The following is an 18,267-nucleotide window of genomic DNA, read 5'->3' as shown; positions in this document are numbered from 1 at the left end:
AGCAGTCTGGGACTTCATTTTACTGACCTGGGAAGGATGGAAGCCTGAGTCAACCTTAAGCCCAACAGGATTGAACTCCAGACTGTGGACAGAGTTTGCCTGCAATACAGCTTCTTATGAATGTGTCTGTATGGATTTTGGACTACTAGAGGCTATTCAATTTTTATCCTTCGGAACATTCTCCCTATTCCCAAGATCCAACTAGCCTTTACTTTGGACATAAACTGATAGAAACATGTCTTTTTCAACAGATTAACAGCTATGCTTTTCTTCCTACCCAGTTTACAGTGGACTATTTTTTGAGAGTTATTATGTTTATGTTTGTAGCTTTAATGGTTTCCATTATCTTCTAGGGATATGTAATGGTGTTAAAAATACTGAAAATAAAATTAATTTTAAAACAAACAGATTGATTCCTACTGGGATATTTTTCTAGTGCCCAGGTATGTCCCCAATTCAGTGTCACATGTGGTATTGGGCATGGCATCAACTAAAGCTCAAACTCAATGCACCATGTCAACTATTGATTTAAATGAATTTCAGGGCTTATGACAGGATCTCCAAGATAGTTTGAGGTTTCAGGGGGAAATTATTACATTATATTCTAAATCACTGCAGCCCAATAACCCAAAGTTTTAGAGACCCAAATGATTCTTTAACCAACAGGTCGAAGATATTGAATTGCTGAAGTTGTTCTTCCTTTTACATCATTCCTGGGAAGAATTTGTTTACCCTAGCATGAAAGTTTTTTTTACAAAATCATTACTAAGAATAACAGATAATTGTTCTCTTTGCTAAGTGGCAAAGATTCACTGAGATATTGACTAATATTTCCAAATAAAAATGATGAGTCAAATGGTTTAGTTTTGCATGTTCTGTAGAACTCCTAAATAAATCCCTACAACCTGAAATTTTATTATACATTTTCCTACTGAATGTACATAGTCCACAATTACCCAGAAGGCTTATATAGTACCAAAACCATCATCCCAACTTCCCCAGTAACACAAAAAGCATAATACAAACCAGATAGCCAAGAACAATAATAAAATCTTCCCATTCCCCATCACACCATGGAAAATCATTCTTCATAGCAAAAATCACTTCCTATGGGGAGGACCCCATCATGTTACAGATGTTCACAGACTTTCTGATCAGGTTTTTAGTGGCCTTCCTGAATGCCAGAAGGTTTGGTGCTGATCTGATCTTGGGAAAAAATATCAGGAAGGTCTCAGATACAGCACATTGATTATTGGCATTTTTTTCTAGAATTCAGAAGTTTCTAAAAGCTTAGCTTTATAGTAATTTTATCATACATGGCTGATTTCTTTCCTTGGCTATCTTAAAATTGTTTGAGGCTAGTTTATAATTATCAATATAAATAAAAAAAATATTTTTCAAATGTTTTACTTGAGAAATCTTATTAGAGAACTCTACTCCATATTAACATATATAGGATGGAGTTGCTACAGACTGGATTTTAAAACTCTTTTTAGCTTTAGTTTGATTATAATTATTTTAATACAGATACATATATGTCCTTAGGTTTTGAGCTCAGCATTTCATATGAAAGTTATGGTTTAGAAACATCTTCACTGCTAATGATACAAAAATTATTCAACAGAAAAAGAAAAAGAAAAAAAAATCTGTGTGCTAATATCCAAGTTATATTTTCTTACTTCCCTCCTAAGAATCTGGTATAACATACCAACCACTGTATTTAATATCACTTTGTTTCTAATAAAATTTCACAAAAACTAGAGAAATGCAATCACAAAAAGGAAGCTGTGCACAAAGCAGGAAAATAACTTAATAGTTACAGGCTTTTCAGTCTTTAAGATCAACAATATTGCCACAAACCTAGCAAGCAGCACAGTAAGATTTCTTGAAAAGACCCTCACAGAGAAAAAAAATCACTTATTACATAGTACACTGATGCTTCATATCTACTTGCTAGGTTGTCATAACAAAAACTCATTCCAAAGTACCATTAAAAGTGCCTCTGCCATACAAATGTGAAGGTTTTATTGTACCAGTTTTCCACAGAGAATGCCACACGTCTCTATTCCTCTTGCTGTATTTGCATCTGCGAGCAGCAAAAACCTGTGACAAAGATCACTGGGTAGAACCACATTTCGCAGTCCTTCAGCAGCAGCATCTAACAAAGAGAAGTGAGAGTGACACTTACACAGAAATCTACAGTATGAACTGTTCTCATACAACATAATCTGAAAATCACTCAGCAGTGCACACTGCTTACGAGTGGGTATTCAAGTGTTCAGCACTACAGCCGATCTAAAGACTTTACATCTGACTTATCCTGATCAAAACAGACTTTCTGTGCCTGATGCAGTTCTGTTGCTTTATTGCAAGCCAAACATACTAAGAAATTATAAGAGCTGTGGTGACACAGTATTGCAGGCTAACTCTGCCCACTGCCAAGAACTTTGATTCTGACTGGATTGACTCCTTCCAAGATTGGTAAAATGAGGACCCAGATTGTTGGGGACAATATGCTGACTCTGTAAACCGCTTAGAGAGGGCTGTAAAGCACTATGAAGTGGTATAAAAGTCTAAGTGCTATTGCTATAGTTGTAAATATGTCCAAAAACTGTTTATAAAATGTATCCATGCAATAACTTAGAAAGTAAACAATAACAAAAAAGTGTGCTTTCTTACTCTGAACGGCACTTAAGGTAGCAGCTGGCTTTAAGGCCCGACTGATTGGAGGAGATTGACTAGCAGAAGCATCACTCTTGTTTGCTATTATTTTGGGGAAAGAATTGTTCAGATGTGCAACAGATGACAACATGTTCCCCTCAGCTGGCTCTGATGTAACTGAATTATTCTTAGTTTTCTGACCACGAGCTAATTCTTGTTTTTTTAACTGATCTTCAAAGAAATGAAACTGCTCTGTTTCCAGCTGCTGTTGACGGATCTGTGCAATTCGCTTCTTTTCTGCCTCAATCAATTTCTGTTGCTCTAGTTTCTTCAGTAACTCAGCTGTGCATTTGTTCTGGAAAATAGAATACATTAAAAGAACATGTTGTTAATCCAAATTAATAAGGTACAATGCATTTAAATAACATGAAGCATAATAGATCGGAATACTTTAATATCTGCTGCATCTACCAAGAACATCTCCAGATGTTATCAGCATCTGAAGAGTGATGTTGCAATATCACTCTCCAGATATTGATAACTCCAGCAGCCCCAGCCAGCATGGCTAAAATGAGGATTGCTTACACCATGGTTTCCCAGGGAGGAGGCAGTACATTCAGGAGAGAAACCTAATTAAGAGACTGTGCATGTGGGAGGTAGGAAGAGGTTGGGATATCCCCCCTAGAATCTTAATATATATCTATTAGGTTGGAAGATATGGCTTTAGTCTAGCAAGATTCTGTCTCTTAGGTTAAGCAAATAAAGAATTGGATTCAATTGGATTGCACTGTTTTGTCTAGGAGCTTGGCCTGATATAGCAACACTCAATGAAAGATGTTTGTGCTTTAAGATCTAATAACACTTTCCAGCAAGGTGATTATAAAACCACATCAACTTTATCACCTGGCAATTTAAAGACAAAAGCAGTCACTTTGTCTACACCAAAATGAATGATGATAGTTTTAAAACTGCAATCTAATTTATAGTAGCTTTCACCACATAAATTATAATTTTGCTTTGGCACTGCTATTCAGAGAATGTATTAGAGCAGGGATGTCAAACTCGCAACATCATGTGATGCGTTGCAATATATTGTGACTTTTTTCCCCCATTGCCGGCAATGGGGTGGGCACAGTTTTGCCATGATGCATCTGGCCCATGGGTCGGCAGTTTGACACCCCTGTATTAGAGAGTTTAGACTTGTCTATATAGCTAAGAAGTAAAAGGTACCTTATCTTGCATATATTCCTGGTATTCTGCACTGTATTTCTTTAACAACTCTTTCTTCAATTCATCAGTCCTTGGAAATGCTATATCCTTTAATTTCTTTGTTAGAGAGAAAATAAGAGAAATAAAATGCAATTATACACATCTATGTACAAACAAATAAACCCATAAATACACAAATAAACCCATAAATACTTTTGCTGCTTCATGTGCCAAATAGTCAGCTTAATCCTAGTTTAGTCTAGTGCAGGGGAATGCTACCTTGACAACTTTAAGACCTGTGGGCTGCAGCTCCCAGAATTCCTCAGCCAGCATGCTTGGCTGAGGAATTCTGGGAGTTGAAATCCACAAGTCATAAAAGGGCCAAGTTTGAAGACCCCTGCTCAAGCTAGAGCCTAGCATCAAAAAAATCAAATACTGATTATGATTTGTAAATTTGAACCTTAACTGACTCAATAAGAGCATTCAACACCCTCAGGCCACTGTCAGGGTTTTTCTTTCATTAACCATTCTTAGAAAAGACAGGAGAAATCCCCTAGAGCAGAGGTTCTCAACCTTTTGGGCACCAGGGACCAGTTACATGGAGAGAGGTTTTTCCGCAGATTGGAGGGGGCGGGGTTTTGTGTGCTGCCTGCATCCTGTGGATGGGGCTTTCCTTGTTTGTGCGGACTGGTTACTGACATGCCGTGGCCCGGTATTGGTCCACGGACCGGAGGTTGGGGACCCCTGCCTTAGAGGACCATTTCTTTTAAAAAAGACACTCTACCTTCATAATATCCTGTTTCTCTGGAACTGCACATTGCTGGTAGTCCCGATGACATGGCAGCTTTTCTACAAATAAACTAGAAAATACACACACATTTATCCCTTTGCAAGTCTGATGAACAATACTAATGCTTTTCCACTGAGACAACTGTAAAGTAGATAAATCATAGGACGTTAGAAGGAACATTTGTTTCTTCTTTCATTCACAGAAGCTTTCTGTATCTTTGAAGTTCAAATTAGTAGCACTGCTAAAGACCAAAAGAGAATATTCAGACCTTTGAAGGGATACTTTGCTACTACAAAATTTCATATCACATGTCCCTCTGAAACTATTATCTCCCCACCCCCACCTCCTTCTAAAAGCAAAATGGCCACACCAAAGCTTCACTTGGCCATCTGAACAGTTGGAAGAGATGAATGGGTTGGAAGCCTCTTCCACCTTGACCTGACAGTAACTGGAAGTACCAAAAGAGGCCTTGAATGAATGGGAGATTCATTTCCATGTGAGATGCTACACTGTGTTACCCCTGTATCTAATGATACAAGTTGTGAAGTGCTTCATCAATGCAAAGAACTGCTCCCTTGAAGGCATAAGCCAAGAGTCTTGTGATGGTGACCAGAAGATTGGTAGTTCAAGATCCAAGCACCACATAACAGGGTGGGCTTCCGTTTTTGCCTCAGCTCCTACCAACCTAGCAGTTCGAAAGCATGCAAATGCAAGTAGATAAATAAGTACCATTTTAGTGGGATGGTAATAGTGTTCAGTGCCCCTCAGCATATAATCATGCTGGCCACATGACTGCAGAAAAGGTCTTTGGACAATGCTGGCTCCCTTGGCTAGGAAATGGAGATGAGCACTGCCCCCTGGAATTGGACACCACTGGACAAAGGAAACCTTTACTTTTTATAATTGTCTGGAATCATATTTATCATGGTGCAGTGTTGCTATTTTTAGTGCAATTCTTCTGAAAGAAATGGCTTGTATATTATACTAATGCCACTTTCAGAATATATTTTTGCATGTCTACATTTACCAAAAAATATCCTTTCTTTTCATCATAATCCTCTCCCTTTTTCAAATATAGCAAGCATTAGTTGACACCCTAATATTTTTTTCCTAAAATACCAACAATATTAGATGCACAGCGTAGTAGCATGCTTGACTTTCCACACCTTCTGAATGGTCAATTAATAAAACTGCATTGGAACAAAGAATTTTTTCCAGGGATTATGTATGTATGTATGCATGCATGCATGTATGTATGTTTGTATGTATGATTGTAGGCACAATTTTAATGATGATCTCCAGTTTATTTAATATTTAACTCATGATCATTTAGCAGTTTCCATATTTAGAGCAGTTATTATTAAGACTATGCGAAGTTTCACATTCAGTTTCTGAAAAATTTTTCAGAGTATACAAAATGCAGCACCTGTTTGCACCTTAGGCAAGCGGTTGCATTTTTTCATGGGGTTACTCTACTGCTCTCTGCAGCAACCAAGCACTAATGGGAAAAGAAGTGATTGCTTCTAGACAGTTGTAAATCAGTGCTTCTCTCTTGACCTCCAAAACCTTTCTGAAATTGAATCTAAAGGACTGCATAGGCCTATCAGTTTGGTCTGCTAATACTGTACCAAAGTAATGAAATACAAGGTAATTTCTAAAGATTAAATTACAGTATTTATTTACAAATTGTTCCTTACGTTATAAATTTATTGTAGAGAACAAAGGCATTTTCAAGATTTCCCTCTTGCAGATAGACAGAAGCCATGCGCTCCATCTCCACTCCAGATCTAAAGTAGCGTCGGGGTGTAATGTCTTCATTTATTGTGATATTACAGCCAAGCTTGCTTAAGGCACGGACACGCTCCTCTGGGCTCAAGGAAATATCTGTGTGGTCAGGAATAGCTGCTAGCTTTTTCTGTTAAAACAGAGGTCACAAATTGCATTTTATTTTGACATGTGACTTTGATTCATGTATGTTCAATATTTCTGAAAAGCAAATGAAATTATGAGCTAGGTACACCCCATGCTTTTAAAAGGAAGCTTTCATTATGTTTCCACAAAATCCCTGCAAAATAAATGATTGTCCTAAAACAAACATTTCCACTGCACGCGCACACACACACACACACACACACACATCAAAAGCATAATTACCTTGACACTAATTGCAACTAATATGCAACCAAAGTAAGGCCTATTGTGTTGCATTTCCATTTTTCTTTTCTTTTCTCTCATATACACTTATGCAAATGCATTTTAACCATGAACCTTTGGGTCTCTATTTTTAAAATTAATGTGAACTGCTCTATTATTCTCTAATGGAGATGACCATGAAAGATTTTAAAAAAACATGATTCATGCTGAAAAGCATAAAGTTATTGAAAACAGCATCTTCATAGCAATAGCACTTAAGGACAACTTTATGAACCATAAACTGACACTAACCTAGATGCATCTTTACTAGATTTGGGGAATCAGTGCATCCTACGACATATTTGAATTTGAATAGAAGGCTTGTTCTACAAAAAGCTCAGTGGATGTGCTGTCTGATCAGCAGTTTTCCTATATTATAAAGCATTAATCCTTACCAAGGAACTCACAGTGAATGGTTCTTCCATGTTGTGTCAGCAACCCAGCTTATTTTTTTTTTTTCTTTCCAATCATGCCATCTAGTCACAAAAGAGAATGGGAAACTGTATAGCATTCAGGAGAAATACTAAGCTGCACAAAGTAGTAGCCAATGGAGAAGTTCCAAAGAAATACAAGCAAAGGAAATCAAATCATATCATTTATTCATGGTACAACAACAATATAGCACATAAAATTTAAAATACATGAAAAAAAGCCCTGAAACCATTAATAATGAGTATTAACTTGCTTTTGCAAGCTATAGCTATTGCTAGAACTTGGCAACCTTTATAGTGCTTATCTAGATTACGTCTTGCTGAGGGAAGACTGTAATTCCTTGATCAGAGAGATAACATATTTTTGATAATCAGGTTCCTGAATGCCAGACGTCACAGGTGGTACAACGGGCACTGTAATAATACACAGATACTGACTTAACCGCTGTATCTGAGCAGACACATTGATACATTTGCCTCTAATCTATATTGTAATATTGTCATGTTACAAAATTATCAGCCTGAGAAAGCAACAATTATTTGAGGTTGTAGCTAATTTCCTCCACAGTATCTCATAGGCAATTAAATTGAAGGCTGTCCTTTAATCAATAAAGGGTTGAAGTATTTTTCAATTAAAATGTGCAAAATCGCACATTGATCCATGGTAGAATATTCTGAACTAAGACCTGCTTGTTCTTAAACTAAAATATTCTAATCTAAACATTTATGGTATAAAAATCAAGGATAATGTAATTATTGACAGTATTACAACTGGGCAATAATTAGCAAGATTTTGCCTTCTCTATTGCCTTTCTGGTATATTGGAAGAGTGACAGAATTAAATCAGTGTTTGGAAACTAATAAAGAGTTATTTAAGAGCAATAAACATGGGGACTAACCCAGATGCCAATTGGTCAGGATTTATTTCCAACAATACTGGCAAAATTGTATCTTTATCTGGAGCTTTGCCACTTTTCAACTGACAAATTGGTTTTGGGATTTCTGATTGTCAAACCAAAGGCCAAGTGGGATAGGAATCAGATAAAGAAGACCCAAGAGAATCACCACCAAAGGAACACTAAGTTGCCAAAATATCTCATCCAGGACTCCAAACAGATTAAATCATTGACACTGGAGCTAGGTTTATCTGAATGCAAGAAATAAGATGACCATCCTAATTTGTTACTGCTTCTTGGAGCCCTGTCATTTCACTAGTTGGTCATTTTGCTCTTTTTTTCTCCCCAGAAGCTTTTATATTCCTTTTTTTTCTTAAAAGTAAATGAACAATTTTACAAGAGGGAGAATCATGACACACTGGGTGTTTTACAGGCTGAAATTACCATAGTCTTGGTTTGAACATAATTTTTATCAAACCAAGGTTTGAAATGTGAGGTTTTAGTAGAAAAGTGGAAGCTATAACCACAGGCCGAGCTATAATCGCAGTCCATAACAAAGCTAGTGTGATGTCTGTGTGAAATTTTTGTACACATTAAGATGTTTATATCCCTAGAGCACAACCCTTTTTCAGACTGGGTCTCAGTGTAAGGAAATAAGAGATAACTTCTAAGATCTAAAGGTCCTAAGGACCAAGTCTCATGAAGAAAAGGATTTCTAATTGATATAAAAAGCCATTAATGTGAATTTTGTCCATTTAGAGCACCATGCTACAATGCTGCAGGCAGCTAGTGGTACATTGGGAATTAGTGGCAATTATTCAGATGGGAACATCTTGAATATAAGAGGTAAAAGCAGTCACTAGCAATAACCATTTTGTCATCAAGTCTGACAAAGCAATATTTGTCTTTAGCAATATGTAGCATCTTCACAGACTGATGTTCATAAGTAATCTAATGTATTTTGGTTCCTAAGACAGAAAACCAAAGTACTGTCCATCAACATTACAAAATCAATACCATTATTTTTAAAGGACTCAATTTACATGGCAAAGGAACATGCAACATGGTAGTTTAATGTATTTAAACTGATTATATTGCTGACAATTTGCCAGGGTTTAATAATGAACTTATTAAATAAATATGTTCAATTTCCTGCCTATCTCCCTACATTATTTACTATTATACTGCTAACTAAAGAGGGGAAGATTTTATAATAGATAGTGTCATGTAAAATATTAATGAAACGGGATACGTTTTTGCTGTTTTGATAGGCAGGGAATACAAGATAAACCTTTATCAGTGCTAGCCACCTTGCAACACTGAACATTAAGAATTGACAGAGCTCTGGGTTCAACCTCCCAAAAGTGCTACAGAGCACACAGCTCCAGTTTCCATGCTTTTCCCCAAAAGCACAGCTACCTTCTCCTCCTGCCTTCTCCGTTGCTCTTTTTGGAGATGAAACCAAAGTACCTCACAGTCTTGTTGAATGTTCTCAAGATCTCATATCTTTTGGTTTCATTGTAGTCTCCCATTTGCAGCCAAACCTGCTTTATCATACAAAGTAAGGTAAGTTCTTCAGAGATCACATCTGTTCCCATATGATTCTTTTGTGTCTCTCTGAACCTGCAAAAATCACATGGCTGTATTTTGGCAGAACACTCCAAGAAATGTCAGCGATGCAATTTTTTACTGCTGTATGCTTTATAGTAGGGGGGAGAAAGCTAATATAATGATGTATGGGTCATAGTGTATTCCAGATCTACTGCCACTCTTTGTTCCCATAATGGGAAAGCAAACTAGAAATCAAGCCTCTAGGATATTTGGTGAAGCCACTACCAGTAACTTGCCTATTGTGGTCAGTGGCTCCCAATATTTAAAACTTTTCTATTTAGGTGTAGCCTCTAATGTCTTCAAAGCTGTCAGTGTTTCAATTTCCAGTGTACAGACGGGGAAGCTGTGGCTCTTCAGATGTTGCTGAATTTGGTCTGGGGAGTGATGCTGGAAATTGCAATTTAGCAATATGTGGAGGGCCATAGGATCTCACAAGTAGATATCATTTGCAGAATAATACTGGAGTACAAAATTCTTACTTAATATTCACTATTTAAACTCATTGGATTTTCATGTAAACCAGGATGATTGCAGAACTCAACTATGGGAAAATAAAAATGAATAAACCTACATTCTGTAAAACAACAGCTAATCTCTGTGACAAGAACATTTTCCCCATCCATTATTCCCATTTTCCAATATTAGCTTAGTGATGCCAACCATATTTTTCTTCCTTTGGAGACATTTTTGCAATAGTGATGTGTATTTTTGTTTAGAAATAAATAAGAAAGTAAAAAGTACACCATGCAATATTCACTTGCAAGAAAACAGCTGTTTCACTAAATAAGATTTTCAGCAGGAGAAAACCTGAGTCAGAAACTCAACTTTCTCTGACTACCATTGGTAGTCCTCAATTTACAGCCATTCATTTAGCAATTGTTTGAAGTTACGACAGCACTGAAAAAAATGACTTAGGACTGGTTCTCACACAACCATCATAGCATCCCCATGGTTGCATGATCAAAATTTGCATGTTGGCAACTGGCATGTATTTAAAACAGTCGCAATAGATTGGGTCATGTGGTTACCATTTACAACCTTCTAACAAGCTGGCTTCTGACAAGCAAAGTCAATAGGGGAAGCCAGATTCCCTTAAAAACTGCATAATTCACCTAACAACCACAGAGATTCGCTTAACAACTATGGAAGAAAAAGTAATAAAATTGGGCATGATCCACACAACAACTGCTTCGCTTAGCAACATAAATTCTGGTCCCAATTGTTGTAAGTTGTTATTTAAAAATTCTTTTTTGTTTCTTCAGATACACATCAACAAACATTTTCTCAACAGAAGCTAGAACTTAGCTTCTATTAAAACTTCCCATTCTGGTTTATAATAATATTCACCAGTATTGGAATATTTATTTATTTATTTATTTATTTATTTACTTACTTACTTACTTATTTATTTTCTAGACCACCTATCTCTCCCAAAGAAAGACTCTTAATGGTAGATTCAAGCTGAACACTTAATTACCTTAATGCAGTGGTTTTCAACCTGTGGGTCGGGACCCCATTTGGGGTCGAATGACCATTTCACAGGGGTCGCCAAACAAGGCTGTCCACCATTTTTCCCCCTTTTCTTTGGCCACGCCCCTGGCACCCTGTGATGTATAAGTGGTTGGGGGTCACCACAACATGGGGAACTGTATTATAGGGTCGCGGCATTAGAAAGGTTGAGAACCACTGCCTTAATGGCTTTCCAAGGTTTTTTGGAGAGAACTGGGGATGGGTAGGAGGGGTTAAAATAAAAATACTATTGCACTGGTATTAATATACAGCAGGGGTATTCAAATGTGGCCCTTTTATGACTTGTGGACTTCAACTCCCAGAATTCTGGGAGTTGAAGTACACAAGTCATAAAAGGGCCATGTTTGAAGATCCCTGCTATACAACAGTAAGTCACATATTTTCATCTGAAATAATGTTTTAATGCAGTGTCTCTATGCTTTATTTTTTGTTGTTGTTTTTTACTTTACTTTTTTTTACTTTTTTACTTTACTGGGGAGACATTGGAGATGATTTATTTTATGGACTCATTAGATTTATATTCCACCCTTTTCTCCAGACATTCAAGATGGCATATGTCACATTCTCCTCTTCACAGCCCTGTGAGATTTGGACTGTCAAGAATGATCAACCTAGTCACTCAATGAACTTCCATTGGTGATGGTGACCTCAATCCTAATTCAGAACCTTAACTACATGGCACATATTAGCTAACAGTATTTGGCACTAATAAAATCCACAACATTTTGGAAGAAACATTATAGTGGAAGATGTATTTTTATCATTTTCCACAGAATCTAAGTATTGTATTTCATTTAATCTGGCAACCAAGCCCTTTTAATTTTATTAAACTGACAATGAACACTTAGTTTTTAAAAACTAAGGCAAGGTATGGGCCACTTCTGCACCAATATAATTTACTTATTTTTTTACCATCCTTCCTCCCAATAGTTCCAGTGCTATCTATTTACATAATATTTCTCTTAATCATAAGACATCTGTGTCTATAAATCATCACATTTTTTTACAAAAAACAAGTAACAATTAAAGTCATTCTGCTCTCACAAAGCTGACATTTTTTTCAATACTGTCACTATGTACCATCTTCCTCCAAAAAAAGTACAAGTATGAAACATACAGAAACCAAATAATTGAAGATGGGAGGAAAAAAGCTGACCAAATTTGACTTGCATATCTCTCATGAAAAATTCAGTATTTACTCCATCATTACAGAAAACAAGAAACGGTGTGTGTTTTTTTAAATAGGGTTGGGATTCACCTGGTTTCCAATGACATCATAGCAGGCTCCAACTTTGAGTCCAGCATCAAACCTCAAAGAATTGCACATAAGTTAAATAGGTTTTTAATGTGTTATGTCATGTGCTGGAAATGCTATGTTTAAGCCCTGTGCATTTTAAAATGGGAAATGTATTATCTAGATTCTAGAAACTTTTGGTTTTGAGTTGGGAGGGGTAAGGACCTTATCCATCCCAACTTAAAACCAATATAACATGGTTAGGGTCCTTATCCCTCCCAACTCAAAACCAACATAACTTCTGTTTAAAACAAAAGTTTCTAGATAAAACATTTCCCATTTTTAAATGCACAATGCTTAATCACAGCATTTCCAACACATGACACAACATATTAAAAGCCCATATAACCTATCTGACTTTTATTCCATATGCAAGGAGCATACATATTCTACTATCAGGTGACATATGAAAATTATCCTGTTTTCACAGTTGCAATCTTGTGAATTAAATTAGTGAATAAGCAACTAATCTAATAGCAAAGAGTATATGTCATGGCAGAACAAGAATATGAACACTGAATGGCCTGATCAAAAACTAATTTTATCCAAAATTCAATGCTGTTTTTAACTTACCTTTATGACTCCCAGGAAATATTTTCTGCCCAAAAGTTATTATTACTTTCTTTTTCAATTAAAAATTGCTTTTATGAATCAATTAGACTTGATTTGTTTCTGACACTGCATGCAATTTGATGAGCCACACTTAAAATGTGGAAGTGTCCTAATATAGAGCAGGCACAGGATGTACAGCAACAAGCTATTCGTGCATTGCTGTTCATTTCTGCTTAGAATTAACCAATCACAGTTGGTTTTATAACTGTTTGTTATAAACAGGCTGAGAAGCATAATCCCACTTCCTCTGAGCAGTGAAAAACAGAAAGTAGAAGATAAGACTTTTACTCCCCCAAAGGAACAATTAGTATTTTGTACAGTTGTATGAAGCCCTGGAGGGATTAATTTCTACTTTCAATTAGAAAATGGACTCAATATAGGAAAAGATAATTTAAGATGCAACTCTTCATGCCACAAAGAGTAGAGGAAGATAGTGTGTGATTGTCACCAGTTTGTAAATATTATTAGTGATATTACAACTATCAGGAACTGCTTCAACTGCTAGTAACATCCATGAGTATCAGCTCTGAACTTAGCACATAGAAATATAAGTTCCATATGCCTTTCCCCAGCCAGTTTATTACATGCCGGCTATTTCATTGAGTGCAATAAGGCTTTATAAGCAATCTTCAAACACACTTCACATTCTTCCATTTTTTTACAAATTAATCCCTAATTCCACATTAAAAAATAAATTAGAACTAAAACATATTGTCTGCCTAGCAATAAATCTTGGATGTCTTTGTTTATTTATTTTAGTAAAAGAACTGGAATATGACTACAGACAAGAATGTTAGAAAGCTTCAACAGCATTTTATATATTATAAATCTGTATTGAGGAATGTATTTTATAAAAAAAAACCCTCAAAAATCACTAAAAATGTGCATGTTTTCAAAACTTCCAGATAAATTTCCAGGAAGAAGAGAAAAACAGCAAAAGAAAAAAAATACTATTCATGGTGCTGAAGTCAAAAAGTCCAGGCATGGTCAGGTTCCTGCACAAAAGAAGAAGACTAAATATTGCTCATATGCAAATAATCAAGAATCAGAAGAAAATAAACTGGAAGTCAGAATAAACCATGGTTATTGCTAAGAAGAAAAGTCAAAGCCAAGAAAGAGAAAGATCTCAGGAACAAACATACAATAAAGAATTTCAAAGAGTATTAGAAGATACAAGAAGCAATATTACAGCAATATCTGGAAAACACTAAAGATGGAAACAGACATGGAAAAACAAGGAAATTCTTTCAGAACAATATCTGAACTCAGAAGGTTCCAATCTCAAATTGGTAAGCTAAATAATGCCAATTGATTGATAACAGTTGATTCAAAAATCAAACAAAGATGGAAGGATGATACTGAAATTTTGTACAGTAAAGATGTCAACATCTAAGATATTTTTAAAAGTATTTCCTACTTAAGAGAACCTTTAAAGTTAAAAATAAAGTTAGATCAGCACTCTGATCATTGCCATGTTGGCAGCTACAGGAACTGATGGAATAGCAACAGAAATATGGGTAGCAACAGAAGAAGAATCAGTAAAATGACCGAGGCATGTCTAAGATATGTCATCAAACCTAGAAAATGATACGATGGTCAAAAAATTGGAAAAGATCAATTTACACAACAATACCAAACAAAATGGATGAATTATTGTATTATATCTTTAATTTCACATGCTAACAAAATAACATTTAGTATCATGCAACACAGATTAAGCCCTATATGGAGAGATGCCAAATGTTCAAGCTGGCTTTAGAAAAGGCCAAGGAACATAATGCATTATCTTGATGTAGGCGAAAATTAAAGAATACCCCCCAAAAAATGTTAGCATGTGCGTCATTGATTGCAGAAAAGCCTCAGTTGTGTTCATCATGCCAAGATGCGGACTGTGGTTAGAAAAATGGGTATCTCAGAACATCTTTCTGTCCTCACATAAACCTTCTACATACCTCAGGAAGCCACAGTATGGAGATAATATAAATTACTCCAAGTTGCCATAGAAGTAAGATAAGGCTCTATCAGCTCCCCTTATTCCCGGGGTTCCCAACCCCTGGTCCGTGGACCGGTATCGAGCTGCAGCATGCCAACAACGGTCTGCACAAACAAGCAAAGCCCCATCCTTGGGATGCAGGCAGCACACAAAACCTCACATTCCTTAGTCCACAGAAAAACTTTTCTCCACGGAACTGGTCCCTGGTGCCCAAAAGGTTGGAGACCTCTGCCTTATTCAACCTACATGCAGAATATATTTTGATAAAAGCTAGATTGAAAGATGATTGTGGCTTTAAAACTGGAAGACATATCAATAACTTGTGCTATAGTGATGAAGTGACTCTGATAGCATGCAAGTGATCCACAAGCTCCAGTAAGGAAAATTAAGGAGAATAGTAAAAACAAACAAACAGGGGAGTCAGATTAAATATAAAGGAGGCCAAGGTAATGACAACAGGTCCAGCAAGGAGTCTTAGAATTGACAATAAAGATAATGAAGTAATGTATACCTCCTGCCTTTTAAGATTAACTATCAACAGTAAAATAAATACACTACATACTTGGAATGAAGATATTAGGAAGATATTCAGATGCCAGGATGTATCTATAACAGCAGTAGTTTTCTCTGTAACACTCTATGGAAAATAATGCTGGACTTTGAAGAAGTGGGATAGAAAGATTACAGGTAGTCCTTGACTTATGAGCACAATCGAGACCAAATTTCCATTGCTAAGCAAGACAGTTGTTAAGTGAGTTGTGCCCCATTTTGCAACATTTTTTTTATCATAGTTAAAGAAATTACTGCAGTTGTTAAGTAAATCTGGCTTCCCCCACTGCTTTGCTTGTCAGAAGCCAGTTGGGAAGGTTACAAATGACAAATACATGATTCCAGGGCAATGCAATTGTCATACATGCTAGTTGCCAAGCCTCAGAATTTTGATGATCACATGAGTGTGGGGCTGTCACAATGGTTGGAAGTGTGAAAATAAGGTCATAAGTCACTTTTTTCAGTGCTGTTGTAACTTTGAATGATCATTAAACAAATAACTGTTAAGTCAAGCACACCCTGTATTGAGTTTTTTGAATTTCAATGGATCATTTAACCAAGCAGAATTCTCATTTGAGGCTCATCAGGCCCACATATTCTTGTTTCAGACCTATTATTGCAGACCTAGCTCTCTGGAGAAGTCTATAATGGTGGTAGGAAAGAGAAGATGGACTCAGTTATAGCTGCAAGAGGTGCACCACTGGAAGACTGAAAGACCAAACTGGGAAAAAAAATCCTATTGGAGAAAATATATCTGTGTAGTTACTAAGATTCTACATTAACTTGATGGCACATAATCAATAAAAGCAGTATGATTGATTGGGGGGTTTTCTTTTCATTTTTTTAATATATAATTTTTATTAGTTTTTATAGGGTTAGGGATAAAATGGGGTCAGAATTAGGATTGAGGTTTGGGTTAGGGTTGGGATTGGGGCTTTCCCAGGTAACATTTTCAATAGTTAGCAAACAGCATATTGTTTGGGTACATATTGTCTGGGTACATTTAACTAACAATAATAGATATAGTTAATTATCATAAACAGTATTAATTACTCACTCAGTAGCCTTCTTCTTACTAATATATATTCAAATTACGTATCACATTTCTTTCTCTCTGACTCGTTTTTCTAGCCATTGGTAAAAGTTATTCCATGTTCTAAAGTAGACTGAGTCTTCTTTCTCTTTAATCTCTTAAGTCAATCTATCCATTTCTGCACACTCTAGAATTTTCTTAATTAGTACTTCTTCAGTTGTTAAGTTTTCATTTTTCCAATATTGCACAAATACAATTCTTGCTGCTGTTAATACATGTAGTATTAGATAGCTGCTATCTTTCTCGTACTTGGCTCCTATTATTCCTAACAAAAACAATTCTGGTTTGAAGTCTATTTGCTTTTTAGTCATCTTCTCCAACCATAGATATATTTTAGCCCAATACCTTTTTGCTTTAGAGCATGTCCACCAGATGTGATAATAAGTACCTGTCCTTTGTTTGCATTTCCAACAATTGTTTGAAGTATTTTTAAACATTTTCCCTAGTCTCACTGGTGTCATGTGCGATCTGTAAAACATTTTGTATAAGTTTTCTTTATATGGCACTGCTTTAGTTAATTTAATATTTCTTTCTCATAATTTTTGCCACTCTTCTAATTCTATAGTATATCCAAAATTCTTTGCCCATATTATCATTGTTTCTTTTACTTGTTCTTCCTTCATCTTTAAATTTAACAGGAATCTATAGAGTTTCTTGATCAACTTTTCATCTGTTTTAACAGTATCTGATCAAAGTCTGTTCTTTATAAAAATCCCATTGTTTTAACATCTTTTTCATATCTCGTTTGAATTTGCAGATATGGCCACTTGTTCTTGTAATTCTTGTCTGTCTTTCAATTTTCCTTCATTGTCCAAAATATCTTTATAAGTCACAACTTTATTGGAGTTAATTAAATTTGGGTAAGCAAAAGCTTCCATTGCTGAAAGCCATTCAGGTATCTTAATATATTTTTTTTTCTTTTATTCTTTCCCATTCTGAAAGAAGTGCATTCCTTATAAAATGGTTTTCAAAGTATCTATGTATTTTATTCTTTCCATACCACAGAAAGGCATGCCAACCGATTTGCAGGTCATGCCCCTCTAGGTACAGTAGTCTTTTATCTCTAAGTATTATCCATTCTTTAAGCCATGTTAGAATGGTTGCTTGGTAATATAACCTCCAGTCCAGCAGTCCAAATACTCCACTGTCTTTTGCTTCTTGTAGCATTTTTACTTTGATTCTAGCTTTTTTTCCTTGCCAGATAAATTTCAATATTATTGTGTTCAGTTCATCAAAAAAGGCTTTTCTCAGCCTTACAGGGATCGTTTGAAATAAAAAGAGTATTTTTGGTAAGATATTCATTTTCACTGTTGCTATTCTACCCAACATTGAAAGTTGGAGGTTCTTCCACTTTTCCAAATCCAATTTTGTTTTAGCAGTCTTACATAATTATCTTCTTTTACTG

General features: G+C 35.9%; 1 protein-coding gene and 1 long non-coding RNA gene across 8 annotated transcripts in view; one reads left to right on the top strand and one right to left on the bottom strand.

Moving 5' to 3' along the window:
• STAMBPL1 (STAM binding protein like 1) overlaps positions 1-18,267 on the bottom strand; it is a 35,014-nt gene that overhangs the window by 9,660 nt on the left and 7,087 nt on the right. For 3 of the 7 annotated variants that reach the window (XM_039335943.1, XM_039335947.1, XM_039335941.1), the window contains exons 2-7: positions 7,249-7,329; positions 6,358-6,575; positions 4,655-4,730; positions 3,892-3,987; positions 2,680-3,016; positions 2,034-2,158 (exon numbers count right to left, since the gene is read on the bottom strand). In XM_039335943.1, the coding sequence (XP_039191877.1) occupies positions 2,034-2,158; positions 2,680-3,016; positions 3,892-3,987; positions 4,655-4,730; positions 6,358-6,575; positions 7,249-7,278 (882 nt within the window). In that variant the 5' untranslated portion in view covers positions 7,279-7,329. Of the gene's footprint in view, positions 1-2,033; positions 2,159-2,679; positions 3,017-3,891; positions 3,988-4,654; positions 4,731-6,357; positions 6,576-7,248; positions 7,330-13,188; positions 14,047-18,267 lie in introns of those variants that run through there. The other 4 variants (XM_039335946.1, XM_039335945.1, XM_039335944.1 and 1 more) reach the window with 3 other exon arrangements.
• On the top strand, positions 9,433-16,281 carry LOC120304892. Its single transcript, XR_005555872.1, has 2 exons — positions 9,433-9,746; positions 14,133-16,281. It is a non-coding gene; the product is annotated as an uncharacterized LOC120304892 (long non-coding RNA).

This window comes from Crotalus tigris, unplaced genomic scaffold (genome assembly GCF_016545835.1).
Source record: "Crotalus tigris isolate CLP2741 ecotype Arizona unplaced genomic scaffold, ASM1654583v1 scf7180000017663.5292952, whole genome shotgun sequence".
Lineage (NCBI taxonomy): Eukaryota > Metazoa > Chordata > Lepidosauria > Squamata > Viperidae > Crotalus > Crotalus tigris.
This window is presented reverse-complemented; position numbering and strand designations above follow the sequence as displayed.